The sequence below is a fragment of the Neurospora tetraspora genome, assembly GCF_033439725.1.
Source record: "Neurospora tetraspora strain CBS 560.94 chromosome Unknown B0H65scaffold_4, whole genome shotgun sequence".
Classification (NCBI taxonomy): Eukaryota; Fungi; Ascomycota; class Sordariomycetes; order Sordariales; family Sordariaceae; genus Neurospora; species Neurospora tetraspora.
Genome location: NW_026944386.1, coordinates 2,876,480 through 2,903,739, shown reverse-complemented (window position 1 = coordinate 2,903,739; position 27,260 = coordinate 2,876,480). Strand labels below are relative to the sequence as shown.

The window sequence follows — 27,260 nt, the reverse complement described above, 5'->3', positions numbered from 1 at the left end:
GCGGTTGGCGCAGTGGTCAAGCGCATCACTCGACTTGTGGGTTGAAATCCCCGGCGAACCTTGTTCAAAGACCGACTCTGGGGGCAAAAGTTCAAAAGGGTAAAAGTCACTACTGTGTGAAGACCCGTGTTCGAATCCCGGACCGCGCAAGTTAATTTTTTTTCCTCCTGCTTTTTTGCCCTTTTTATTGATGATCTGCTACTATAGGTAGTTTTGGGTTTACAAGAAGGCGAAAGGGAAGATGAAGCGTCTGTTCTATTTTCACCCGCGTATATATATGTATCTCGAATCCACAATTGACGCCTGGCCGCGGAGACAGCACGGAATGATGGATTCCTTGATGCTTAGATTTACTGAAGAAGGGATACCAACTTAATACCGTCTCGATTTCGTCGAACTCTCGCCATCGAGAGAATAAAACACGATGAACGCTTTCCTCCATTAACTCGCCACATCTGTTACACCAAACTACTAGTGGCTTCCTGCTGGCTTCACTCTAAGCTACATACTGCCAACCACAATCCCAATGCAAGTGGTTTCCCTCCACGTCCAGCTCCTGCCTCTTCTTAAGCCGGACGTAGTACCATACGCCGAGACCTCCGGTAGTAGCTGCTGTTGCAACTGCAGAGGAGAGAGCATACGGGGTGTACACTGAAGTGGGATACCCAGCAAGCTTGTTTGTGGTCGCGCCCGTGGTTACACATTCCGAGAATTTGAGGTGGTACGCTTCTGGAACTACCAGGGGGGATTCAGAGACAAGCGGTGGTTCAGCTCCGTAGGTGAGCTGGGCTTGCCAGTGCGTATCGAGAAAGAGACTTTCGGGGTTTGGAGGATTACTCATGGCGGTCCAACAAACTATTCGTCTTCATTCGATTTCCAATGAACGTTTCAATATCAATATTCCTCGAAGGAAGAACGGCTGACATTATGGCCAAGACGTCAGTATATTTTCTTTCTAGTGTATGCTCCAGCGCCAACGAGTGGAGGCGATAAGACTGTGGGCGCCGAAGGTGAGACTCGGGATCTCAAATCGAGATGCAGGCCTAGCAAGGGGAAATCGAGTATGTGAAGGAGGTAGGTAGGTCCTCAGGGGGCCACGCATTCAGCAGCGGCAATCACCTGCATGAACAGGATGGCGAACTTTACGGAGTTACCATTCCCCTAGCTACTTGGCAGCCGCGAGCAACGAACCACCAGGACACTCGCTCATCACTCATCAATTACGAACCTAACCCATATTCCAGCAAAGGAAAATGTCTTTCTCGATGTTCTCCTTTTCGATAACCTACAAAGGATGTGCCAATCATCGACGCCTTTTTGTTTCTCGCTGGGTTCTTCTCGAGTGGCCATCGCCGGTGAGGTGGTACAACAGCAAAATGTGGCTTGGACACTGTCGCGCTCCTTCCCTTCCGGGCGCCCAAGGACCGAAAAGCTGTTAACGGTCAAGAATTTGGAACCCGCAATGCGTCCGTCCTCCAGGTCAGTCTAGTGGTAGCCACGGAAAGAGCCACCCAGGCGAAGGCGAGTGAGTCTTGGAAAGTCTTGAAATGGATCGAGAGGAACTTTTTTACTTTCCCATCCTTGTCTACTGCCGTCCCTGCGCGATCCTCGACCACTCGCACTTCTACTATTCCATCTCACCGATCTCCCCGCCTAGGTGATCTCATCTTCCCCCAGTTCCTTTTCCTCCATCTGACCTTCACAAACCTCTGACACCCCACCTCGCCTCACCTCACCTCAAACTCACCCCGGAGTAATGGTGAATTCCCTGCAGTATAGTGCCATTCCTAGCAGCAACAACCCCACGATTTCCTTTCTTCTTGGTTCGATTCGGCTACGCCTGTGCTCCCGACGACGCGCCTTCATACTCCTGGACTTCTTCCTCGACCTCCAGCTGAGAGCTTGGCGATCTTCCTCTTCGAGCCTTTCTGCAACGAACCTCGTGCACATCAGCCTCGACTCACCTTACTCGGATGCGTTTAGGTGTCCTGCTCTACCTCGACTTACCTTGGTTACCTGACAGATACCTACCCAGCCACACCGAAACTCCGACACTCCTCTAGTTCACTCCTCTTTCTTTTCTTTTTGCGGCTGTGGCCACTATCCTCTTTCTCCTCCTCTCTCTCTCTCCACCAAATCATATTTGGGTACTTTTTTGATCGTACTTTGGATGCTGGATTGCCGTCGGTCAGTTTGGATGGTCCACTTTTTGCGCTTCACAAGGAAGAACATAACCAGTTTGGGCAACGCACACCACGACAGACGTTCACAACCTTCTGCTACTGCCACCATATGCTCGTATTCGTTTGATTGATGGATCGATTGCCGTCACCATGGCCCCGCCGCTTGTCAGCACCCGACGGAACAACATAAAGATGGAAGAGTCGGAGTCAGGCGAGGAGCCCCTCGCCGGCATGGTTATTAGCGTCATCCTTGCCATGATCTCTCTGGTTATCATCTCCAGTTTTCTGAGTGAGTATTGCTTGCTTGTCAACTCTGACTCTGTCTCTGGTTGTGGCGCGAAACTGACACACGATTCTCTCACTCTTTCTCCAAACAGCTCAAAGGTTCCTAGCGGTCAAAGTCTGGAGTAGACTTCCCCCCGTCCAGTGGAGTAGGTCCTGCCCGTCCTTGCATGCAGTTGCTCGACAAGTTGGCATCGCTGTATCTCCTCCTCACAACTGACATGTTCTCACAACAGTGGTTTTCGCCATTTACGCCGATTCCTTTTTGTTCGTGTTTGCTACTGCCATTCTCCAATTTGGCTTCGGCGTTGATACCTCGGCATCCATCTGCGAGTCGGCCATTTTACTGTGTCTGGCTTGCTACGTTACAACAAAGGTATGGTGTCCACGGAGAGCCGGATATGAGAGAAAATTAGCTGACGTTGATTGTAGATTGTTAGTTGTTTCCCGAATACCATGACTCGTGAAATAAGCTAACCCGCCGTCTTGTAGCTCATTTACATGTTTCTGGTAGAGAAAGCGGTTGGTTACATCATTTTCGTGATAACCAGGCATGGCATCTAACATTGGGAACAGTTCATCATCCGATCCGGAAGCAAGAAACTCCGGATACACTCCAAGCTCTACCTCTTCAACACCATCGTGGTGCTCGGTTTGTGGCCGCAAGTGTATAAAGTATATAGTAACAAGACTAACGGTGCTTAGGCGCATACTGCGTCGTAGTGGTCCTCAACTTCGTTTAGTATGTCGTACTTCCCATGCGGACGACCTCACTTTATCACTAACAAGCAACATCGCAGTCGCATCACGAAGATAGAACACAAACAATGCATAATCGGAATGGAGAGATACGCCATGATTCCACTCATTGTATACGACCTGCTCGTCAACGTAAGTTAACCCCACTTTCCCCATCTCTTTCGGTGATCGATGGCCGTATGCTGACGTTTTAGATTTACCTCACGGTTCTGTTCGTGCTGCCGTTACTAGGTAAGAGGTCCTGTTCATGTCGTTCTTTAACCGAAACTGACTTTATCAGGTCTCTACGCCTTTAACAGCTCTCAGCAGACTCGCGGAAACAGAAGACTGAAGCTGGTGGCCATGCGGACCCTTATTGGTTGTATCTGCACACTTACCAGCAGCGTTGTGTAAGACCCATCTTCTCAAGGTTCCTCCCTTTGGCCCCGACTAACGCTTTGACAGCAACCTATCAGTGCTCATGGGTCTAAATGGCGAGCCGGGATGGGTGTGTCTGATGTGTTGTAATAGTGATAGTAAGTCAACCGAGTTCGTATCTTGGTGACATACTAACCCTCACCAGTCCTATTCAGCGCCATCGTCATCCAATGGGTGACTTCACGAGACAGCATCGCTTCCAACAACAACGAGTCTCACACCATGTCGCAACAAAGACACAGCAACCACGGCGAGGATGCCTACGATCTCCGAAAATCACGACAGCAGGCCAACGGGAGAATACTAGAGCAAAAGAACAACTCATCGACAAACCGTGTCAGCATCAACAGTAGCAGCATCTCACCAAGACCCACCCCAAGCACCAAGCCCATAGTAGACGATATAGGGGACATTGCCCTGGACAGCACGGACCCGATGGAGTTGAACGACACCCCGTCGAGCAACAACGCCAACAACCCTTTCAATGAAGACAACTTGAAGCGGTCCGCAACCGACGACTCGGACGAGATACGCATGATAGCACTGAGTCCCAGAAAGAGGGGTATCAGCGACTCGGTATCACCGTTAGTGCCTCACCAGATCTCCCCGACAGAGGTGCGCATCGACGTCGACTACGGCTCCAGTCTCACCCAAGCCAACGAGGCCGAAGGGGTCAAGTTGGGAAACAGCGTCGTGATTGCGACGGGCGGTCGCAGCGACGGAAGGAGGCGCGGAAGAAGTTCGTCGCGGAGATACGAAGATAACAGTGACCCTTAGGCGAGTCGTCACAGCAACAGCCGTAATCGCAGCCGTAGGGATACGGTCATTACCTTGAGTGGACAACAGAGTCGCGGGAGCCGTGCGAGTGGGGCGAGTCGGGCGAGTCGTAGTACGGGGAGCGATCAGAAGTGACGCTTGGACCTTGGAAGCCATCGCTTTGGTTATGTTAGTAGGTTTTGTTTTTGATTAGGAGGAACCACAAGACACGCTTGGTAGGATTGTTGAACGAGCGGACATGGGATACCCAGACGAGAAACTTGTCGATGCGTGCTGGATTTCAAGACTGAAGACAAGAATAGACGATGAGTATGAGGAGGATAGGGACAAGATAAATTACAAATATACCCAAGCCACATTCCAAAATAACCTCGGTGTTGATGAAACGGAGTAGGTAGTGTAGGATGCCATTCAGGGGTAAATAAATAATTCCCATATGTATCAAGGTTTGGCTCCGGGGTTAAGCCCTGTAGGCCACTCCCCTGTTTATGCCCGCTCTCGAGCCGCTGTCAAGGGACGCACAGAAGGCCCGCTCCGGCTCAGATGACACCTGCCAGGGTCGCAGTTACAGCAGGGTTAGCATAGGGCTGTTAGTGCATATGCCAAGCTTACAAATGCACACCAACCTCGAGACGAGACAGGGAGACAGGATGCTCTTTGACGACATGTCAACAATGATGGAAATAACTGAACAAAACCGGAAGCACTGGTGGTGGTGTAGGTACTGGATAGTAAGTTAGGGGGACGCTTACAGAGTTGTCTGGCACGATACCTGGATTCCTTTTCTCTATCGAATGATCTTCATTCTATGCACAGAAGGATGTCCCATCCAGAAGGTACTCTTTGTCCTCCTTTATGCCATTGTGAAATGTCGTTCATTTATATCATCATAGCCCATTGCCTTGATCCTTGTTTCATACATACAAAGCTTGAAAGTGGTTGAAAAAACATGTTGGGGACCCAACATGTATGATTGTGAAAAGACGTCCATGCAGACGGCAACATCGTCAAAAGAAAGATTGCGATGTGTACACGTGATTGCAAGTCGTACGGGTGTGAAAAAGAGAAGAAAGTGTGTGATGCAATTTATGCACAAAGAAGTGGAATGTAAAATGTAAAAGTCCCTTGAAGAAGAATAAGGCAGAGCCAGTTTTTGTCCATCCGACCATCCATATGCTCCTCCTTCTTGTTCTCCATCCATCCTAATGCGCCACTCCTTTGTTCCCAGGATATCTCAAAGACAAGTAAATGAAAGGGTGAAAAAAAGGAAACAAAGCCCATGGTTAAGACCAACATGGCAGAGATGGTGATACCTTGAAGCAAAACTGGCAAGATCTTTTGACATGTAGAACCAAGTCCATAGTTAGATCTTCTCAGAGTGACAGATGGTATAAATGTTTAAGCACCATAGGCAAAGGTCTTCGCGAAGGTGGTCAGCTGCGAGTTGCGCAACATCTGACCCTCCGCAACCATGAAGTAGGTGAACCTCTCCACGAACGAGAAGGTAGAGTTGTTCTCCAAGTGATCAAGGACGTATTCCATAGCCTGGTTCACCTGGTCGTCATCGCCGGCAAAGCCAAGCTCGGTGACCCAGACGGGCTTCTTGAAGCGGTTGTAGGCATCGAGAAGGTGGTTGAGGACGGTGGGTCCGTCGGTTCCATAGCTGTGAAGGGCCAAAAAGTCCACCTTGCACTGTCCATTGCATGCATCGAAGAACTTCTGCATCCAGTTGAGACCCATGTTGGGATCGTCAGAGTTGGTAATGGACGGAGAACTGATGCGAACCTTTCCGGCCCAGGGGTTCATGTACTGGATGTGACCGTCAGCAGCAGCCTGAGGAGACAGGTTTGACTGAGAGCTGAGATCAGGCTCGTTGAAGCTGAGAAATGCCTTGGAGCCGGCGTCAATGGCCTTTTGGGCATTGGCGTTCCAGGACTGGGGGAAACCCTTGTCAGTACCCCAAAGCATAGGGACAAACTCAAGGCCGGTGCCAGAGTCGTCGACCTGACCCCAGTTGTAGACCCACGTGGCCTTGGAGCCACTTCCAAGGAAGCTCTGAAGCAGCTTTCCGTCGTTGTAGGCAAGACCGCGCTGGAGGCGCTGACCAATCGACTTGTTCTCAGTCGACTCTGGAGTGGTGGTGGAGGGGGCCGCAGCAGGGGCGCTGTTCTGTGTGGCAGACGGGCTGGCAGGAGCATTGACAACGGCGACGTTGGGAACAATGGTGTTGATCGACGGCGCAGCAGAACTAGCCTCGGCCGGGGCAGCGACGGCGGTGCTGGAGCTGGACAAACGGGACTTGGTAAGCTTGGTGTTGTTGTCGACGGCAGTCGGAGCAGCGTTGGCGCTCTGGCCAAGAGTGACGGTGACGGTAGTCCAGGCAGTCTGGGTCACCATCTGGGTAACGATGTCCCTCTTGCCAACGTGAAGGTGTTCATGGCCGCGATGGATGCTAGCAGCAAGAGTTTCGCCAGCAAAGGCGGCAGCCGCTAGGGCGATAAGAGACTTTGAGACCATTTTGATGGATATGTTCGGTGTCGAGAGGAGGAATAATGCTGAGTGTCGCAACTTGTCCAGCAGCGCTTAAAGAGGGAGTGATGCTGAGACGGCGTATAACCAGATACGAAGGCCGTTGGCGGGTGAGGCGGGGTGTCTCGTCAAGTAAAGGAATGTACGGGTCAACCGTCGCGGATCCAAGGAGGCAAAAGGAATGCTGCCGATCTGGAGACCGATGAGTTGGCTGGAGGTTGAGGGAGGGCTGACAGTTGCGCGCCGGAACAAGTGATCAACGTCGATCGAAGCTAGCGACCTAACGGATGTGGATAACAAGGTGGTGCTGAGAGAGCGTGGGACTGTTGATGAAGCAGTCAAGGGACAGGAGGGAATGATGATGCCCAAAAGAGAAGCGTGATGGGGAGATCTGGAAGAAAGAAGGATGGACGGGCCGCGAGGAGGAGGGGGGGGGACTAGAACTTATAATTGACTGGGGGTCGGGGTAGGTTGGATGGACAACGAACGGACAATAGGACGGGAACACATCAATGGCCCATTGATGTGTTCGTCATCCAATGGATCCCAAGCGGCTGGAGGAGGGGTGGGCTCCATTGGTACAGTGGGGACTCAAAGGCTTCCAGACCCGGTGAGACGTAACCGCCAGGGGTAAGGTCCCCGGTTGGGGGAACGAACGGCAGGAACGGGCAGGAACAACGACGATGGCACCTGGGACCATATCTTGGCGGCAAGGGCAGGGGACCCGAGTTGCAACCTTCTCACGCTCCCGTTGAGCACACAAGGCAGGCACGCAGCGCGGCAGAGAGGTACACCAAAGTAGGGTCCCACTCGGTAGAAGCAAACAGCCGCCCGCCCACGAATGGGATCTCTCCATCTCGAAACTCGAAACAAATTTGCAAGCAGTCAGATAACAAGCGAGGGTCGAGATCCGGAATCCCGGCGTCGGTCATGGCGACCTGGAAGGAGCACTGCCAGATACTTGGATCCTTCGGTATCCTCTGGCTTCGTGATACTTGTTCACACTGCCCCAAGGCGCGTTTGTCTCTTGAATCTCTGGGCCAAATCCTAATTCTTATATATGCCTTTGATCACGTTCCGTGGGCGTCGTCTTTCAAAACAAAGGGCGGGACGTCAGGCGTGCAGGCCGCAGGCCCGCAGGGCGGCACGAGCTGATGCTTCAATAGGGTGCACTCGCATGTGTCGGGTTCAACATCGGACGACAAAGAAACGAAGCGTGTTTCCCATCATCAGTCGACTACCGAGTCGCTTCAGCTGGCTGGAAACATTAGTCCGATGGACGCGCGGCAGGACCCATCAAGGGGCGCCGCCCTCGATTCTTTTTTCAGCAGACAAAAGCGACGAGGTTGCTGTGGTGTCGTGGCACTCGGAGCCAACCATGGTCAAGCGGGGCCAGGAAAAGATGGATCGACCTCTCAGCTGTCGGCGTATCCCACCATCACGAGGCACGCACCAATGACACTCAGCCCGGTTATGCAGGTACGGAATCAGCGCTGATGTTAGGTTGGTCAGCCATAAAATCAGGGCAGAAATCCACGCCTCTGCAGGAACCAATTCTGGGTCTGGGTGGTACGGCGGGGAGTCGGGTATCGGGCGGCTTGGGCAAGTGATGCCGAGTCACTGTCACCAACACACAAACAACAGGCAGGGAAAGGAATGGGGAATTATTCACCTCATATATATAAATTGTTTGCTGCTGTGCCTTGCTAATATCCCACTTATAATGGGCATGACAGCACACTTCAGATGCCGTGGAAAGGACAAGGCCTGACGGCGACCATCCCGTCTTTTGACTTTTCAGTTGACAGCTTCGCTTCCGCAAAACAACTCGAACGACCGCTCCCCGCACGCGTTTGTAACAACTTCAGTGTGTGGAGAGACTCCAGACACCTGCGACATTTTTAGCCCCCATTTTTACGAAAAGGCCCGTGCCTCCCGTCGGATCCCAGCCCGGAGTCCGGACAATTGGACGGAGGCTGAGAGAATCCAACCAAAAAGAAGACTGTCCTCACTCCCGTCCAAGCCATGCACGGCTTTTGCCTTGGTTTTCTTCCTGCCTGCTTACGATCGGCAACAATATTGAATCTGGGCTTGCTTGTACGTGTAGGTCATCATCAAGACACATTTCCGTTCATCGATTCGTCATTCCCCTCCTTCGTTGCAACTTGACTTTGCCCTGGCCACGTGTATCAACTCCCGGCGCCTTCCCTATCTCGGCATACCCCCGGCAAGTTCTGGACATCGCCGGCGGTGGACCTGAGCTTTCCTGAACTTGCCGGACTACCGCGGACCGAGGCGGTCCCCCAGCCAGGCTGTAAGCGAAATTGCGATCCGCTGCCAGCGATGAAACATCGAGGAACAGCAAGAACCCTTGTGCAAAAGGCTCGGCAATGGAGTCTCGGAGTGGAGAAAAATGCTTGTTTTTTCCACCCCTTGTCTTTTTTTTGGTTCCAAGGCAGAAAGAAAACAAATGTCGAACTTTTGATCAGAAACCTCGCGCGTTCTATCGCAGTGTTGTCTCCTCTGGACCTCTGGTGGTTGTTAGGCCATGGAAGGAAGCCACGGGAAGCTCCAGCGAGGAAAGGTTCTTCAAACACGGCGGCGCTTGCCCATTCTTTCTTGGTTGCCAATCGATAAGCATGTCGGGCAGCCGCTTGCATTTGAAACACCAAAGAAAAATTCAGGTTATCAACCCCGCAGGGCGCTTGTTCTTTCCCAAGTATCAGGATGATGGGCATCCTTGTTTCTGTCCTCTTTCCCGGAGGTCAGATCTGATCTTCAGTTATCGTTCCGCTTCAGAAAGGTGGGCTCGCAAGACCAGACGAAGTGGAACTGTCCGCGTGATCAGCTTCAGATCTTTTAGATGGGATGAACCGGCCAAAACAAACAAATACGATGTTCTGCTAACTGATTTAGTGCTTAAGAATGGCTGTACAAAGATAGATCAGTAACAGCCTAGGATGCTTGGATCTGCAGAGGGGTATCGGTCACCGGGAGAGACTTTCCTCTCAATAAAACAACACTCACATCTCACCTTTCACGTTTGCGTTCAACATTTATTCAATCTCCCCCTCCTCACACAACCTCACAACCAAAGTCAGCCATTGGCGCAGGTCACAAGCCGTAATCTTCTGGTGTTCCAGATTCCCGCACCATGTCCCCGTCTTAACTTGTCCTTGCACACATTACACATCACTCTATATATTGCACCAACCAACTGTAATGTATGACAGCAACCACAAAAACGTTCCCTCTGCTTGTGTTCCTGATCGACGGGTGGAAAATTAAATTTGGTAAATTGGGTTGGGTGTTTGTCAAACCTTCCAAAAGGCGGGGTTGGGTTTGTTGGTTGTTGGTTTCTTCACACTCACTGCCCTTGGAATGCACCCATGAATGGGAACTGGTTTGTTTGTTGAAGATAAGGTCCTCGAGGTCGGTCCAATTTCTTGAGTATTAAAGGGGGGCTTGGCCATACCTTTAATTGTCTTTCTTCATCGTCTTCATCGTCTTCATCTTCGTTTTCTCTTCTCCTCCTATGTAGAACTAGGGTACCTTACCTCTCCCTCTTCCTGTTCCCCAGTTCGTATCTCTCCTAGTCCTACCCTTACGTGCGGGCGAGCAGCAAATCTGCGGCCCGTGATGAGGGGACGACGGGTACCACCACGCAATTACGCAATGGAAAGTTACACCGTGTTTGAGGAACGGTAGGTACATATATTGAGGGGGAATCAGGATCAGGATCAGGATGTGTGGTTGTGTCTGTGCGTGCAGCTTCCCGTTCCTCCTCAACTTCAACTACATAAAAGGTATGTATGAGAAGTCTCTGGCAGTGCCAGTGAATGAGTGTGTTGTAGGGAAAAAAGGGGGAGGGGGGCTTTGAAACAAACATTGAAGTCGTGCAATTTTAGACGAGAAAGTCTTGAACCAAACGCGATTGTGATGATCTCGAATGGATTGTTTGATTACTGCTCGATGCTATGGCACACAGGCACAAAAAGCTATATAGGGTGGTGGATAACAGGTGTCAGACAAAGTTGGGTCGGAAGTCTAACCACTCCCTCAGTCTAACAGCTTTGTCTTCTTATATATCTCGGCCACGTTGTGCATTTCGGGTGACACGATGAACTAGGCAGACATCTTATCTCCTTCACTTTCACCCTAGAGAAGCCACTCTTATAGCAGAGCATCCAGTCCTTGCCACGGTAGCCCACTGTCGAACAAGTACAAAGTAAGGTTTCTGTGGAACTACTTTGTATGGCGCTTGAGTCGATATGTGAAGTTCATGTTCTGCTACTTGAGGTAACGACGGTGCTCATGTTCCCTTCCATCGCCATACCAAGGACGAATCAAATCTGCCACGAAACCCCTCGTGCCAAAGTCCATATCTAATACGCGTAACTGATATCCAAAGGTTGAAATAGTACACTGTCGAAGAGCCTTGTCAGATCTAGGTATGAGTGTCTCTTGATAACCGACCGAGTTCCCGTCACCGCCAACACCAGTACGACATACCCATCGCAATGTTTAGATCGCCCTTATCTTTTCTTCATATCTTCTTTACTTAATGGGGGAAAGATAACAATATTTTGAAACAAAAGATCTTCAAACAAGTCATTAGTCCCTTGAAGCTGTTATCATATCATGCTTCCGTCTTTCCTTTCCTTCCTTCCCTTCCTCCTCCAGTCAGCCCTTCTTCCCAGTCCACCACTGTTTATCCCAGACTCCATCTGAAGTGTATATGTGATTTACATGTATAGAGCAAGTGCAAGTGTGAGTGAGCAAGTCGGGAGCATGCTACCAGTCCATACAGGGAGAAGGGTATTGCCATAACGAATGCTGTACAAAAATCTATCAACCTTAAAGACGGAAAAGGTCCCCGGCGACATGAAAAGAAATAAAAGCAAAAGGACGCCAAATACTTCCGCTCGATGTTTAATGAACCCCCTTTCATACCCCCACTGGCTCCTGCAATAGCTGAAGTGGCTGTGGCTGTCCGATCACTGTCTGGGGTGCCTGATTCTCCAGCGGCTGTGTACTCCCAAATAGGTACTCCAGAGCCATCTGCAAAAAGTGCCAGATAGAGTGGTGCTCGTTGAAGACCGTTGCGAAAAGCGTGACGAGGAGAAGAGGGATCCAGATGAGATAGAGGTTCCTATCCCTACTCAGCTCCTTCTTCTTCACGGAATGCGCCCTGCGGAGGTTCTCCTGCTGCTCCTTGGTGATGGCATTCTTGCGACCGATTTCAAGCATGACGGGTAGCTCTGGCGACGCTTCTACTTCGACCTCCTCATCAATCTCCGTCTCCTCGTCGATTTCCACTGCGAGTGTCGTGGCTCCCGCCGCCTCTATCGTCATGCTGCTGCTACCGGCTTGATCAAACATAGCCGCACACTTCTCGTCTGCTGCAGCCTCGGCCGCAGCCATCGCAATTGACGCCTGCTTTTCATCTGGGAACCCGCTCTGACCCTTGCCACAGCTCTCATCATAGGAGGGCGGAGGAACAGAGTTATTGTTATTGCTCCTGTTGAACCAGCCTGCAGATTCCTTCGAGACAGGCGGCGGGGGCGTTGTTTGCGTGGCTTTTGGTTCTGGCCTTGGTCCGGTAATTCCTGGGACGACAGTGGCCGCAAGACGTTGGGCTGTCTGGTAACCAGGCAACGCTGGCATGTAATGTACTACTGGAGGTAGCATGAACGGTAGCTGGGGGAAGTTCTGGAAGTGAAGCATTGCTGTCTGTTGCAACTGCTGTATTTGAGCCATGATAGCGTTAACAGCAGCAGCAGGACCAAGACCATCAACAAGGGGTCGTTGCCGCTCAGAAACATTCTCATCGGCTGCTGGTGGCGATGCGATGCTGTTACGGCGCATTTCGAGAACGGGTTCATCGTCACCATCAGTCGACTCGCTGTCCTCCGAAGAATCCTCGACATCTGAGGTGAACTCCGAAGAATCTTCCGGCTCTGTAGACTCGCTGACCGGCCTCTCGAGGGCCAAGGACGACATGGCTGCCGTCGTCTGCTGGAGTGACGTGAAGCTGCTGGTACTGGTAGCCCGGCTAGGTAGTGATCCAAGGCTGAGGGACCTGCTGTGTAGTCGGCTAGTGGCAAGACGCTGGGCAACCTCTGTCGTCTTGGCCACGTCCGCGGCCGTGAAACCGGATAAGGTCCGGAGCGTGTGGTCAGCACCATGAGCAATCAAAAGCCGTACAATCTCAGCATGGCCATTAAGAGAAGCCATGTGGAGAGGGGTATAACCGCCATTGTCCCGGCTATCAGGGTTCGCGCCCCTAGCCAAGAGGCCTGCAGTGAACCGGCGGAGACCAAGAGAGCAGGCCAGATGTAGCATGGTCTTTCCGGTGGCACTGTTAGGAAGATTCCATTTTGGCTTGCTGTTCGGAGTGTCGTCCAAATCAATCGCCTCAATAACGTTGAGAAGGTAGTTCTCGAAGTGTCCGTGGTTATAGGTAGGAGCACCGGAGGCAGAAGAGCCAGAACTCTCGTTGTTGAAGTTTTGAATGAGGTCGTTCGCGAAGGAGTTGACATCTTTGCCCATTTTCTGGGCCAAGCAGGCAAGCGCAGACTTGGCCAGTTCGTCGGACCTCGTATCGATATATTCGAAGTACACCGGTTGGCCGCGTACCTGGTGATTCTTGAAGGTAACCTGGACCTTGCCAGGTGTGTCGCTCGGGGGTACCAGACACACCAAAGATTCTGCTCCCCAGTACGTCGTCGTCGTGGCCTGCCGCCCGCCAAACATAACTACAATGCCCTGGGAAAAGCCGCCACCTAGCACTGTAACTTCAAATCCGCCATCCACCGATCCTTGATGCGGGATTACCTTGAACAGTTTGACCGGAACGGGAGCCTCCGCAGAAGGCATTGGATTAGCAACCGGTGCGGGAGCTGGTGCCGGCGCCGTCGCGAATGGGCTGCCCACTGCTGACCGCATAAGTGGGCTCAGCAAATTGACGCCATTGGTGTTTTGCCAATGACTTGGGCTCTGAGCGCGACTTGGGTTTCCAGATGTGGGATTGGCGAAGAAGTTGAGACCTTGGTTGCCGGGCAAGGTGAACATTGCTTGATCGTTATTATCGGTTGAAGGCGGCGAGCCGCCAGTATACGACATCGTTGCTGCGCCAGTAGCAAGGGGTGGTGGGTTAAACTGCTGTTGGCTCGCGTCCGAAGGCCGGGAAAAGTGCCTCTGAACTGGCGGGACAAAGGCTGACGAGGCTGATGAGGCTGGTTTAGCCACCGCCGCCGCGTTGGAAACTTGTTGTGGGGGCATTGGGGCGATCGCTTCAACCGGTGTCATGGTAAGATTGCCAACTCTTCTCTTTTTGCTCGAAGTTGTGATGGGCCTGATCGGTGATGGGGGCTGAGAGATCTCTTGGTTAGGCGTAGTAACGGCAACCGGAGGTACAGCAGTGGGCTGCTTGCGCTTCAGTGGTTGAATTTCGTGAGAAGGAGGAGGAGGGGTGGGCCGTCCGTTCGAAGCAGGAGGGTTAACAGTGCCATTCTGCGGTTGGTCCGGAATAAACTCGTCGTCCACTTGCGGAGAGTCTCGCGTCTTGTGATCATCGGTAATGACGATCGGGGAAGAAAGCTGTTGGGCAATGTAGGTGCCCTCGTGGTCGACGATAGTGAAAATGACCTGGAAACCTTTCTTCTTGTCGTTGTGGTGCCGGCCATAACACGCTATTCTGATGTAGAATTCCACGTGGTAGGCGTTCACTTCTTCAGGCTTTGGCTCATGCCACTCCTGAATCTCGGCAGCGTTGAACACAATGATCCTGTCCGATTCGAAGGATCGCCAATATTCATCTTCCTCCACATTTTTTACCTTCTTGCGTCCAGCTCGCTTCGACTCACGCCTGATACACTTTTGACAGATTCGAATCTCGCCACCATCGTGGCCCGGCAGCTCATCGTCGGTATCCGGCTTTGGTTCCCCCTTGACTTGACGTTGCGCACCTAAGCGGGCTCGCATTAGAGCCTTCTTCTTCAGATCGGGGTTCTCCATTGCGCTCGTGCAAACAACGACGGCGTGCAACTCCAGTCTCTCCGGCGATGGCGGTGGAAGAGGTCGAGCCATTTGCTTGACCTTGCTGATGTACTGCGTTGGAAGATGAAGCTTCTTGACGCCGTGAGGAAGAGGAAAGAGAGCGAGTCTGTACTTGGCTTGTGTCTCAACTCTCATTTTGGGGATCTCGACTTCTCCGTTGGCGTTTCCAGATCCGTCTTTCTTCCGCATCCGGTCCATCAATAAAACGTCCAGGTGATACGGAGGACCGCCAAAGCCGCTAGGCATCTGGGGAATATTCATGGGCATCCCGTGCGGCATGAAGGAAATGCCACGACCATCAGGCATATGTGGCATACTATAGGTAAATGCCGCCGGCCAGTGCGAGGGCGGTACAATGAACTGCGTTGGCAAGCCATGCATCTGTAGGTTGGCAACTGGCCCCGGGATCACTTGCGACATGTGTTGGGCAGTCGCCATGTTTATCCCCGAAGCTTGTTCTTGTGGACCATCGGTTACCATAGCATCGGGCTGTATCATGGAGTAATGCTGCAAAAGCAATTAGAAATTTCTGGACAACAAGTCAAAGCATAGAATTACTCACCCTCTGAGCTTGTTCAGGCGCTACGTATGGCATCAAAGGCTGTGGATTGCGTGGGTTTTGTGGTGATAATGCATCTCGCATTGAAGCAACTGGGCTGGGACTGTTGTCGTACGGACTGGCCATGAATTCGTTGGTGTGTGCTGGTGTGACCTCGGTCGGCTTAATATCGGAAGGGTCAATAGTGAGACTGTCCATCGATGTCGATGACGAAGATAGCGAGTTTCTTGATGTGGCGGGTGCGGACTCCGGGCTCATCTGAACATCTGGCGAAGCGAACTGCATCTGCGGTGATCGGTAGCCGTCTTGATAATTCTCGTCTAGTTGCTGATCGAGATCGAACGGGGTGTTCTCGGCCGTAAAGTGTGAGGCTTCCGTGAACTGTGATGCGCCGTAAAGACTGGCACCGGGACTCATGTCGTCCGAGTCGAAGATGCATGCCTGGTTCATGTTGAAGTCGGCACCAGCAAGGGCGCCATCGGGAGCTTCTTGGTTCGACCAGGGCTGATATCCATCGCAGTTTAGGAATTCTGTAAAGTCGCTTTCCCCCGACCTGTTGTTATTAAAGCTTGGCATGGCTCTCGATTGATGTGATGAGCGGAAGTTGTCGATAATGTGCTATAATGGAACAGCTTGCGGAAGCCAACCGGCGTGGCTGTTCCCGGCACCCGTCGTGATTCGGCCTTGAACCAGATGAAATTTCTCCGCGTCGGTCGAAGATGGGATGACTTGTTAACACGTGGTGTTGATGTTACTGGCGCTTGTTTTCCTAGTCGTGGCGGGTCTCGTGGCAGCCCGTTGCCATCTGATTTCGTGCGGCGCAGGGCAGAATCGCGGTCGTGGGTCGCGGGAGTGCAACAAGTAAATGTGTCCCCCGACGAGATGACGATCGCGGCGAGTATATAAAGGAGAAATCGAAGACTTGTATGGGCGTTCGAGTTTCAGAAAATGATGGGCTGGCGCAAGTAGCGATGTGTTTCGCGGACAGCAAATCGAGGTCGAAAGGCGGTAAGCGAAAATGAGAAGCGGGCGGCCAATTGACGGTGCAGATGTCGCAAGCAGCGAGCGAAGCGGGAAGAGCAAGCTGGAAGAAGATGTGGACGGCAAAGGAGCGCAATCGGCGACGGGACGAGCGACAAAAAAGGGACGACGGATTATTCGGTAATCGGGACTCGTTTGTTGGGACGAGAGATATTTGAGGTAACGCGAGATGCAAGGGGCGCGCAATTGCCGGCTGCTCTGTTCGGTTTAGATGGCTGATGAAGAGGTGGGTGTCGGGTGGTAGAGGCAGTTTTTGGTGTTTCCAGTTTCTGGTGGGAGCGGGAGAGAGGCAAATGCTGTTTGGGGGATTCTACCTCTAACTAACCAGTCTGGTTGCGAATGGATTTGGAGAAGGGCATGGACCGTGACTGGCCTACAATGAGTGGTTGAAGACAACCGACTGACGGGCTCGGGTCGGGATCACATCCAATGATGAGTTCCGTTGAGAGAAGAGGGGACGAACTCGAAAGTGGAAGTGCCAAAATGGTGGGCTAGAGCGGAGAGGTCGACGAAGCCCGATGAACTGCGCAACGAAACAAAAGCGAAAAAGAGTGGAGTTCCAGGGGGCGCTCTATCAGAGGAGCAGAGCAAAAAGTGAAAGGGCTGACGACTGAGCTGTTGTGCAGTGGATAATGTTTGTGGGTAGCTCCTGGTAGCGCCGCACTAACTAGATTTCACCAAAAGATCGCTCATAACTGTTAGCAAAGAGGCCAACTGTGCACGTATTATAATACGCAGACATATTGAACCCTTCTTACATAGGCACTTCATCACATTAGTCTGCACATCCTGCCTTATCTTTGGCGTCTATGTACATGTAGTACTAGGTTGTACTGCGTCCATATTGCACGGCACTTTATCTCCTCCTTTTTCTCCCAGTCTTTCCATCTGGAAGAGATGACAAAACGCAGTCCAAGCTGTGAAGTCGTTAGCCGGTGCAACACAAGAACTCTTGTCCCTGCTCGGTGCACGGACCAAATAGGCTTAGAGCCATGTCAGCGCCAAGCGATTTGGGTCCATCGGTTTCCCCACCGAGTCAGCAGCGTGCATCTCTTCAAAAACATCTTGGGGAATGACGACGACAGTGATATTGACATCAACAGATATTCGCATAATCAAGCCGTACTCTCTTACCCGCTCTTCAGACTCATTCCCTATCTCTCACGCCCTTAAAATTGTGCACATATAATGAGGGCAGATTGAAAAAGTTGAATCACCCTGCTTGGCTGGAGCAGTGTCGATGGATAACTCTGCAGATGTGGCCCGTGCTCTGCATCTTACCTCTCCTCACCAAGTCCACAAGAGGAGGCTCACCTCCAGACCTTACAGGTCGAGAAAGAGTCGTCGTCTCCTTTCATGGTGGAGACAATATTGGCTGTTGGGCAGCGAGTCTGCGAGTTACAAAACAGCTCAAGCATCTCATCACCATCCTGTCGGATTCGGAAGGATGATTCTGCGCCGGCCGGAAATCTTTCTCCAGCTCGACTGGTCCGCCAAGCTACAAGAGAGTGAAAAGAGAAAGAGGAGGGAACAATAGATCTCACGAAAATCTCGGGGCTAACGAGATACTCAACGTCTTGAGTCACAGCGTGGATGGGGTTGCTGAGCGTGCCTTTCTCATGGGCATGGCGCCGTCTCCTCACCGGCTGCGAACCTGCGTCCAACGACAACTGCAGCAGTACCTAACCACGCCGACCACGCTGATCCGTCACATTTTCCCTTCTCCTCCCACGCCGTCGAAGATGTTATACAGTAAGACAAGATGCCGTTATACCCATTTCTGCCTACGCTCGATAATCTTGCATTTCCTATCTTAGATCTTCTCGCATCTAGAACCACCGTTCCGGAATTCGGAAAGCCCAGAACCAGCGGAAACGATTATTCAGTACACTATCAACGAAGTGATACGCAGTGAAAAAAATGCAAGTCAGAATGCAACATCATCATCCATCACAACCTCCAGGCTCTAGGGGACCACCACCAGAGAGAGAGGGGAAAATAATCTAGGGACCAACACCCCCCAACCTAATGCCGCTAGTTTCCTCCGCGGGGCACCGGACGCTAAAAAAAATGACACCACCACACTAGACACTAGGGCTAGCCGAATGATCGGCTACTGTACGTAAAACACAATCCGGACCGTCTGCGGAGTTCGGAACTGAGCGAAGATGGCCCGGCCCATCGGAACCGGCCCGGTAAGTGGAGTGGGACGGATCGGATGCTGTGCGGATGCTGTGCGGATGCGCCGAGCGGTTGACGGAGGCCGCGGGGTTTGGACACGTAAAGGCAGCCGCGGGGACCGAACGGGGGTTGTGAGTTTGTGACCGGGAATCGTTTGGTGAAAGTACACAACACGATTGGTAGGAAAGCTTGATAGTGAAGTTTACTAGGCACGAGTTCGGATCGAGGAGCTACCAAGGTCGAAAGAGTACTCTGGCATCTGCGTTTATTTCTACGTTTATCTGCTAAAGTTCTTTTCTATTCTCATGGTATTGACCATCGACTAAAACCGATGGTCACCAAAAGTCTCCCCATCTCAACATACAATCCACCCATCTACTTCCTTTTACATCCCTCAAAACAAGACATTCTATCTCCTAAACATCCAAAAGCTTGTCGTCAGATCCGAAACCCGACCCGCCTCCATCCCTACCCCATTCAACCTCCCCTTCAACCTCTCCCCTTCAAACTCTCCCCATCAAGCTCCAGTCTCCTCTCCAACCCCCCTTAGTTAACACCATGTCTTCCGACACACCGACGACATGATCCGACCAGCCCAGCATGCCTAGTGTTTGATACTAGCAGTGTTTTCACCAACAAGCGTCGGCGCGCTCCCAACACCCTGGCTGTTATCGTCCGGGAACCGAATAGACCGCCCCGGCGCTCGGCTGTGAGACTTTGAAGCCGCTGCCTCGCGAGCCGCCGGTGTGGCCGAGACACCTCTTCCACGCCTGCCGTCATCAAGAGTCGTATTGCTAGAGTTGGCAGAAGTAGTATCAGGCCGGGACTGAGATTGAGATGGCCCTTCAACGTCACCCACAGCCGCAACACCTTGTGCCTCTGATTCAACAGCACCGGTACCAGAGGCAGGAGGATTGCGAATGATGGTTCCACCAGTTCTGTAGAAGGGACGCGTCAACGGGATCCCTTGCTGACTGTCTTCGGCGGCTTCACCATGTCTCTCTGCATCGTGCCCGTGCTCGTCATGGGTTCGCCTCTCAGCAGGCCTTACCCACCCAGGTCTCATGCCAGTGATGAAGGAGTTGACCCTGTCGCCAATGTTGAACGATGGCAACGGTCCGCCGCTAGAGCGTCTGGAGTCCGGGAGAATAACCGAGCGCGAAGGCGACGCGGCACCGCTCTTGAGACCCTTGGATAGCGTGCGAGGGAGATGGACGCCGAGTTTACCTACAGGGATGCTTAGGCCGTGAACGACGACGCTGCAGATGGCCATGAACCAGACCACCACCGTGACCGTCTCCGCCAAATCTTTGACGTCCTCGCGCGGCTTCCCGTCGGGGCCGTCCATACCTCTCAAGAACTCGAGCGTGATGTACAGGTAAAAGATGGCCGAGACGCCCACGGGCCCGAAAAAGCCCACGAAGATGGCCTGCTTAGCGCCCTCGATCTGGGGGATCACCTTGCGGCCCCAGGGGATCTTGTGCGCGATGAACACCCACGGCAAGCGTCTTAGCAAGAGGACCAGGATCCCGAGCACGATGAGCCGGTAGATCTGCACGCCCACGCCGTTGCGCAGAAACATCTCCCAGGGGCACACGGCGCCGTACCACATGAAGATGGTGACGTTGAGCAGCATGTCGATAGTCGGCTGCAGCGAGTCGTCGAGCGTCTCCAGCCGGAACCAGTCGTCCCATGTGAACACGTTTCCCGCGATGAAGCACGCGAGCACGTCGTCGCTGCCGATCATGCCGCACGTGCCCGTGATGAAGAGCGCCAGCGAGATGGCGAAGACGAGGAAGCTCTCGCGGTCGACGAACTTGCGCTCCTCGGCCCAGTGGAGCAGTTCCTTGGCAATCCAGCCGACCGCGGCGCCGTACACGATGGACAGGATGATGGTGTAGACCCACGTCTCGCAGAACCAGAGCGCCATGGCCCTGCCGGCGCCCGCGCCGTCGCCGGGGTAGTCGTGTCCCATGTACTTGATCAGGTACAGGGCAAAAAAGAGGAAGGGGTAGCCGAGTCCGTCGTTGGCGCCCGACTCGGCGACGATAATCCGCTGCAGCTCCTTGGGTACATTGTGATCGGCGAACCGGCCCTTGACGATGACGTTGGAGAGAACCGGGTCCGTGGGTGTCACGCACGAGCCGATAACCAGTGCCTTCAGGAAACCCATGCCGTTGGGACCGAAGCTGGGTATGAGAGCCCAGACGAGCAGGCTGGTTGCGATCCACATCATGAACATGATAGGACCAAGAAGCATGGAGAGTGGGCGCCATTGTTGATGCAGGTATCTGCTAGGAAGTTGGACGCCGGCGAGGACAAGCTGTACGCCTAGGACAAGACGGGAGAAAGCGAGGGTGATTTCCTGCAAGGCGATGGGGTCATAGTCGGCGTAGGCGAGAGGACGGATGAAGTTGGCGGCGCGCGGGGAGAAAGCAACGCCTACCAATAGGGAGATGACTACAATTCGAGTAAGAATGTTAGTGAAAATGGTCGGGTGTTTGGACGTTGAAATCTGTAAATGAACTTACAGGCTTCAGACATGTAGTAGCTCTCCTTGCAGAGGTATGAGACCAGCCCGAAGAGAGAGATCCATCCTCCCAGGACGCTCAACACAATGTTGAAGTTAGTGATAGCTAAGGCTGGCATTTTGAAATCGGTCGTCCAAGACAGCTGAGAGTTCCGAGACTCTTGTCTCACCAAAGTCAAGTTCAAGCCAAGACGATGATCGTAAATCGTAAAGCTTGTTTTGATATCTAGATGGAGTCCTGTGTGGACCAGATATTCTTGTCGAGTAAGTTCTACAACGATGTGTAGATAGTGTTTGTACGTCTAGACTTTAGACGTCAACCGGGCTGGATATTCGCACGGCAGTGTGAAGCATATGTTATTGAGCCATCGAGAGGAAGACGAGTTGAGTGAGGAAGGCAGTCTCGACCAAGTAGATCATGGGAACGGGCCTTGTTTGCCAGTTTGTGGACAAAAGTGTCACTCCACAAAGCCGACTATCCAGCTATTTCAGATGGATGTGTTCTTGGCTTCTTCGCAGTACGATCGGTGTCGTCGGCGGTGAGGTCCGTGATACGGTTGGAGAAGACTCCTGAAGAAGATGCACTCAGCAAAAAGAGATGTGAAGATTGATGGACTGAAGTAACAGGTAGTATCTTATTGAGATCCCTTTGCAGACAATCGCTTCGAACTGTCAGCTGTGGCCTTTCCTATGATGAGGGGAAGAAAACGGAGGAGGTGAAAGTTGAGGAAGCACAAAGATATTTAACAGGATCCGGTGAGACCCGTGAGGCTAGGTCACTAGCGGAGTAGCGGCACCGAGTCCCGTCGCTAGTGCTAGCCCGGAGCCGGGACGGGCCCTGCTTCTGATTCGGCCGTCAGTCAGTGGGACGATCGGCAGAGCCTCGTCTTGCAGTTGGTGGAAAGCACTGGGATAGCGTAGGTACGCGATCTGATTGAAAAGAAACAATGAGGTCACAACTCGAGGTCCCTGGATTTCCAAAGTTTTGTGGTTTCCGGCGCGCTGGTTCCTCGACTCTGATGACGCTTCGGCCCAATTCGCAACATTGACATGCACCACATGTTTGGAGAAATGCACTTCGAGTCAGGACCAGGGGAATGTGGAGATATCGGATATAAGAATAGCCAAACATCCTGTTACAAACGCAAACCAGACATATGTCTATCCTGAGGAAACATTCAAAGGCAGGAAATGCACCAGCTCAGCACACTCTGAAAGAATATGAGTTTATTCTCACCTCATTAGCAGTAATGACGCCGAGCTAACTCTTTCAGTTGTCTAAGATAAAACCATCCTTGCAATATTCCAGCAGCAAATATCTCTACCTGATTAGACCAGAACGGCCAGTCCAGTAATTCTGTTCTTTCGCAACGCCTGCTTGCGGGCTCTCGCTACCATGCAACTGATGCTCAACCTAAAAGGACGATGGGGGGATGAAACCTTTGCTAAACGCCGTAACCTTTTGCTCCCCGTTTTCCGACCCTTTTCTTTGCTCAAAAATGCTTGTTCAATGATGTCAAACCCGACAGAGAGGACAGAGAGGACTACCTAATTCCTCTGCCTTCTGTTTCCGCAAACCCAAAAAATGTGCATACCAAAGCGTACCCCGTGAGATTATAACAGTTTCCTATAATGCTTGCCACCCACTCCACCTCCTTCGTTTACAACACCATCAGGCATGGATCATCTGGTCGACCGGCAGCGGCTTTAGACAGCCATTGGACTCCCATTCCCAGGCCACCAAGCTCCAGTTGAGTTCTCGGCGCCAAAACAGCCCAAGGCCACGACCACCATCCGCGCCATTAAGCGATGGGTGATCGCTGCCACGGTTCTCAGCGCAGAGCCCGCCCGTTAACGGCATACGATGACGAAAGACGACTTTGCCCATGCGCGAGTGAAGGATGGCCATGGAGCACATTACGCAAGGCTCATGCGTAAGGTACATCTCGAGCCCGTGGCAGAGGTACCCATCAGGAGACGGATGGTCAATCTCGAAGACCTTTTGCTCGTCGTCAAGAAGAGGCTTGTCTTGGAAGGCCTCAAACTCGAGAATTGGGGTTTGGAACGTGTCGGTCCTCTTGTTCTCCGAACGCACCAGCTTCTGGGCAACCATGCTGATGGCACGAAGGACAGCATGCGCCATAGGGTTCCCAGTACATCCCGTCTTCCCCTGGCAGCGCCAGCGAGCGTCAGCAGCAAGGGCCACAAGGGTGACTTTGTTGCCTTCCTCGCGCTGGACGATACAAGCTCCCACGGGTTCTCCGTGACCAGCGGCCTGGGTCTGCTCGGCCACCTGGTGGGCCAGTGTCATCCATATCGCAGCATCGTCTGTAATCTCTTCTGTGCTTCGGGATACCATGGCGGGGTGCGGTCCAAGAGGGTTATTCTTGCGGTAAAGAGTGGGCCAGAAGTGTTGGGACCACATGGCGGCTTGAATCTGCGACGTGGGAGCGACCATGGGAACAGGGACACTGCGGATGAAGATGTCTTCTTCCAGTCCCTCGATCGTCTTGAGAGCCTGGACCAGCTCGTCACGCGACAGCTGGGACTCGGGACCGAGGATGATGTAGATCCAGTTCGATTTGCCCGTGTGGATCTGTCGGCTCTGGGGTGTTTCGTTCATGAATTGGGTCTTGAGGTGGGCGGGTAGGTCGCCTGGCTTGGCGCATCTGCGTAGATGTGGAACGCCCTTAACGATTTCCTCAGGTAGCATGTCGCGCAAGAGGCTTGCAATAAACGTCAGCTTGTGTGACCCGGGGCGGTATTAGGGGCTTGGGAGACTGCAGCAGGGGACATACCTGATAGTAGGGTTCGCCGACTTGACGGGAGTTCGGGTGATCAGTACCCGGCCCGTAACATGGTCGTCTCTTAGTTCAAGAGTTGTCTTGAGGGGAATAAGGACTCCATGGTCGACTTCCTCGCGTACGAGGCTCTGGACAATGGGATCCTGTGCAGCAAGGACTGCTCCCATGGACTTGTCCTCGTGAGGCATCTTTGCAAAAGTGTGTAGAGCTCTTTGACCGGCGAGCTCTGATATCTGGAGAATGTCGGCTGGATAGAGAACAGAAAGTGTACAGAGTTCGGAGTCGTTAACCGCTGTACTGGAGGTGTAGAGATCGTTCAGGGTCGGAGCGTAGAGGTATGGTGGCCGCGGGGTCGCAAGACAGCCTGGTACTCGGGATTAGGCTGAAGAGAGTGTCGAGCAAAACTGGCCAAGTTGAGACTTGAAGAGAGCTTGATCGAGGGCAAATGAGCGAGACTGGACCGATTGAGGGGGAAGGAAGGGAACCATAGTGGTGAGAGTGGCTAGTACCTGTCCAGCAAGACCAAAGGAGGGTCCGGAGACGGGAAAGAACAGACAATGTTTTCCCGTCGTCGTCCAAGCTGAAGAAAGCAAACTGCCAGGGCAATGTTGTAAAGCACTGAGATGCGCTTCCAGCTTGCCGTCGCTTGTTGCCCGTTTGCGTGCGCGTTGCCCGTGGCCGGGTAGTCGTGTCGCCGTCTGGGTCGGGACCGGACTCATCCATTGACAAAAAAATAATGCCCCACTTAAGCGGGCAGCGGACAGCCCACCACAGCGACTCCCCGAACATTGAAGGTCAGGGTCAGGGCCACCCCGCGTGACGGGAGGCCGGTGCCCGCAAACACGGGCTGATTGATTTTCGTCCGCATTCCACTTCCACCTGCACTGGCGCAGACCGGGACCAGGGTTCCCGCCAGAACAACGGCAGCCAGCCAGCGATTGCTTCTTCGGCAGGCACCGAGAGGGTCTTTTGTTCATTGCTGTCATTGGTCAAAATTGTGGTTTTGAAATTTGAACTGACCTTGAAGCCGGCCCCGCTATCTTGGGGTCGTCAATCTGCATGCTGCGGGGTCAACAAGCCTGAGTAGTGTAGCAGAGCCGCTACATATGTACTTCATCAAAGCATTCTTTGGGGGGATTATGCGACAGAGTGTGAAGACGTCAGAAACGCCTGCAGGAGCGGAGTCCATTCATGGTAAACGACGCCGTAATGCACATGGTGAATATCCTACAAAGAGACCTAGTCTTGAAGTGTCTGGCTGGTCTGGACAAATTGGAAGCCGACGATGAAGCCCGTGCTACTTTGGTGAGATTGAGATGGTTGCCTTACAAATCGAGAAATGTGAGAACCTTCATGGTTGCTGCCACTTAATCGACATGATAAGATGGGAGTTACGCATGGAATTTTGCTCTCTCGCTACCTCTATGAAAGCTTACGATATTTCATTATCAGAGAGATATCGACCAACACCCACTTCATCTTCTCTTTCCCTTGGATGTCAAAACATCTGAACCTGGCATCACTCTGGTCGATCCTCGCCCGTCCACTTACACCCACTCGCACATGCGTGGCTTCAACTCTTCAGGTCCCCAATAGATCTCTTCATCTTACCATTAAAGGAAGCCGTCTTGGCGAGTCAAATAATCATCATTTTGGCAACTTGGGGCGCTGCCAAGCGGCTTCAATCTAAGATCTCGTCTCCGGCAATTACACAGGCGGTGCCGCCCGTTGTTCTTCCCGTCGATCATTCTCAAGCAGAGCGAATGCTCAAGATCAACTGAGATGAAGCCAAGCTAGCCAAGCTTCTTACCCTGTGCGGATGCGGTAGCATCACCACCCTCACAACCGGCACTAGACTTGGTGGCGCCTCGTCATCCAATGTCTAAACTGAACACTCCGCTGTCGTGCAGCACGATGGCGCTGGTCTGTGGGGGTCCATCTTACTTGGATGCCACCGATCATGGCCGCCTGACACTACACTATTCCCGTCCATCTTGGACCTGTCCTTGATCCTCACCTGCCTCCAAGATATCTGACGCCCAAGATGACAGGCCAAGCACCAGAGCACGACGTCGGCAACAGCGGACAACCTGCAAGTGAAATCCAGCTGCAAGATGCAGATTGAAGTAGAATTTCCCGGACACTCGGCCATCTAGCAGGCGGCATTCGCGACCACAACGGGTTCGATTTCCACTTTGGCGCATTTTCCATGACGGGCAACATGGTAACTTATTTCACTTTGCATCATTCACGGTTGGACTGCGGCGCTTGTACAACGGCACTTTAGTCGTCCCATCATCATCAACCTACAAATCTCTTGACGCTCGCACGCACTTAGTGGCACGCACGCACGCCCTCTGCACGGACTCTACAGATCAGAACTCCGAAGACGGAGGAGGCCTTTCCGTATATTGCTCACACCATACAATCCGCCTGGCGATCTTGACGAGACATCGGACGAAGATGGGGAGCATCACTGCTGAGCCGCCAAATCTCCCCGTTTGTGGCACCGCCCAGCCGGATCCCATCAGAGTTCCAGTTTCTGGCTCTCCAGGTCTCTACCAAGGGCCGGAGCGCCAGCATCTCGAGAACCGCGGAGTTACTCACCGACGGAAAGAGACCAGAATGGAAAGTACCGTAGGGAATATTCCTGTTCTTGGTTGGCCGTGGTCAATATTGGATGACATCCATCACGGCCGAGGGCTGCGTACCCCCGTGGACCAAACCATGGACAAAGCGTGGTGATATTCCGAGAAGAATGAAGCCACCGCCCACGGTCAGAAAGCGGCCAGGACCAATCCGCAACCTTTTATATTCGTGTTCATGTCCGTCCTAATCGCCATTCGGATCCCAACAAGGCGTCTGGTAATGACTGCGTCCTTCTATGGATGTGTGTAGTGAAGCTCCTGTTTGCCTGGCTCTCTGGCCAATAGCACCTCCATCCTGTGGTGACGGATGGCGCCTCTTCGCAATGACAGCTTTTGTTCTTTGCACACAAGTGTCACCCATGGGCTTTGATGCCCGCATAATCGAATCAGAACTGACCATATCCAAGCTGATAAAGACTGGAGGAGGGCATCGGCTGTCTCTGGCCAGGGGATAAAAGACGCCCTTGCACTCCCAGTGTCATCTTGGCA

At 52.6% G+C, this 27,260-nt stretch overlaps 7 protein-coding genes across 7 annotated transcripts; 1 reads left to right on the top strand and 6 right to left on the bottom strand.

Annotated features, from left to right (window-relative positions):
- Nucleotides 1–496: 496 nt before the first annotated feature.
- Nucleotides 497–841, bottom strand: B0H65DRAFT_548968 (uncharacterized protein; the record flags this gene model as incomplete). The annotated part of the gene is made up of 1 exon (XM_062829618.1): nt 497–841. One exon carries the CDS (start codon nt 839–841, stop codon nt 497–499), a length of 345 nt encoding a protein of 114 aa, XP_062681856.1.
- Nucleotides 842–2,333: 1,492 nt separating this feature from the next.
- B0H65DRAFT_558204 (uncharacterized protein) lies at nt 2,334–4,418 on the top strand (the record flags this gene model as incomplete). Its single annotated transcript, XM_062830094.1, has 8 exons — nt 2,334–2,472; nt 2,561–2,614; nt 2,702–2,841; nt 3,042–3,117; nt 3,279–3,356; nt 3,505–3,613; nt 3,669–3,739; nt 3,787–4,418. 8 exons carry the CDS (start codon nt 2,334–2,336, stop codon nt 4,416–4,418), a joined length of 1,299 nt encoding a protein of 432 aa, XP_062681855.1.
- A 1,299-nt stretch (nt 4,419–5,717) lies between these two features.
- On the bottom strand, nt 5,718–7,178 carry B0H65DRAFT_200482 (glycosyl hydrolase catalytic core-domain-containing protein). Its single transcript, XM_062821778.1, has one exon. It carries the CDS (start codon nt 6,933–6,935, stop codon nt 5,817–5,819), a length of 1,119 nt encoding a protein of 372 aa, XP_062681854.1. The 5' UTR covers nt 6,936–7,178; the 3' UTR covers nt 5,718–5,816.
- Nucleotides 7,179–11,615: 4,437 nt separating this feature from the next.
- B0H65DRAFT_200460 (uncharacterized protein) lies at nt 11,616–16,621 on the bottom strand. Its single transcript, XM_062821777.1, has 2 exons — nt 15,571–16,621; nt 11,616–15,515 (listed from the first exon to the last, which is right to left on the bottom strand). Exons 1-2 carry the CDS (start codon nt 16,141–16,143, stop codon nt 11,895–11,897), a joined length of 4,194 nt encoding a protein of 1,397 aa, XP_062681853.1. The 5' UTR covers nt 16,144–16,621; the 3' UTR covers nt 11,616–11,894.
- A 2,745-nt stretch (nt 16,622–19,366) lies between these two features.
- B0H65DRAFT_200436 (Sodium/hydrogen exchanger family-domain-containing protein) lies at nt 19,367–21,555 on the bottom strand. Its single transcript, XM_062821776.1, has 2 exons — nt 21,321–21,555; nt 19,367–21,249 (listed from the first exon to the last, which is right to left on the bottom strand). The coding sequence occupies exons 1-2, from the start codon at nt 21,436–21,438 to the stop codon at nt 19,394–19,396; spliced, it is 1,974 nt and encodes a 657-aa protein (XP_062681852.1). The 5' UTR covers nt 21,439–21,555; the 3' UTR covers nt 19,367–19,393.
- Nucleotides 21,556–22,018: 463 nt separating this feature from the next.
- On the bottom strand, nt 22,019–22,490 carry B0H65DRAFT_200434 (uncharacterized protein). The gene has a single exon (XM_062821775.1). The coding sequence runs from the start codon at nt 22,449–22,451 to the stop codon at nt 22,176–22,178; it is 276 nt and encodes a 91-aa protein (XP_062681851.1). The 5' UTR covers nt 22,452–22,490; the 3' UTR covers nt 22,019–22,175.
- Nucleotides 22,491–22,931: 441 nt separating this feature from the next.
- On the bottom strand, nt 22,932–24,475 carry B0H65DRAFT_200412 (cytidine deaminase-like protein). Its single transcript, XM_062821774.1, has 2 exons — nt 24,118–24,475; nt 22,932–24,045 (listed from the first exon to the last, which is right to left on the bottom strand). The coding sequence occupies exons 1-2, from the start codon at nt 24,309–24,311 to the stop codon at nt 22,992–22,994; spliced, it is 1,248 nt and encodes a 415-aa protein (XP_062681850.1). The 5' UTR covers nt 24,312–24,475; the 3' UTR covers nt 22,932–22,991.
- Nucleotides 24,476–27,260: the final 2,785 nt, after the last annotated feature.

Excerpts from the sequence above, each read along its gene's own strand:
- B0H65DRAFT_200482 (XM_062821778.1), bottom strand. The coding sequence starts at position 6,935 with ATGGTCTCAAAGTCTCTTATCGCCCTAGCGGCTGCCGCCTTTGCTGGC.
- B0H65DRAFT_200460 (XM_062821777.1), bottom strand. The coding sequence starts at position 16,143 with ATGCCAAGCTTTAATAACAACAGGTCGGGGGAAAGCGACTTTACAGAA. Across the intron at positions 15,516-15,570 it reads CGCCTGAACAAGCTCAGAGG|CATTACTCCATGATACAGCC; the intron begins GTGAGTAATTCT and ends TTGCTTTTGCAG.
- B0H65DRAFT_200436 (XM_062821776.1), bottom strand. The coding sequence starts at position 21,438 with ATGCCAGCCTTAGCTATCACTAACTTCAACATTGTGTTGAGCGTCCTG. Across the intron at positions 21,250-21,320 it reads CTACTACATGTCTGAAGCCT|TCATCTCCCTATTGGTAGGC; the intron begins GTAAGTTCATTT and ends CTCGAATTGTAG.
- B0H65DRAFT_200434 (XM_062821775.1), bottom strand. The coding sequence starts at position 22,451 with ATGTTTGGCTATTCTTATATCCGATATCTCCACATTCCCCTGGTCCTG.
- B0H65DRAFT_200412 (XM_062821774.1), bottom strand. The coding sequence starts at position 24,311 with ATGCCTCACGAGGACAAGTCCATGGGAGCAGTCCTTGCTGCACAGGAT. Across the intron at positions 24,046-24,117 it reads TCGGCGAACCCTACTATCAG|CCTCTTGCGCGACATGCTAC; the intron begins GTATGTCCCCTG and ends GTTTATTGCAAG.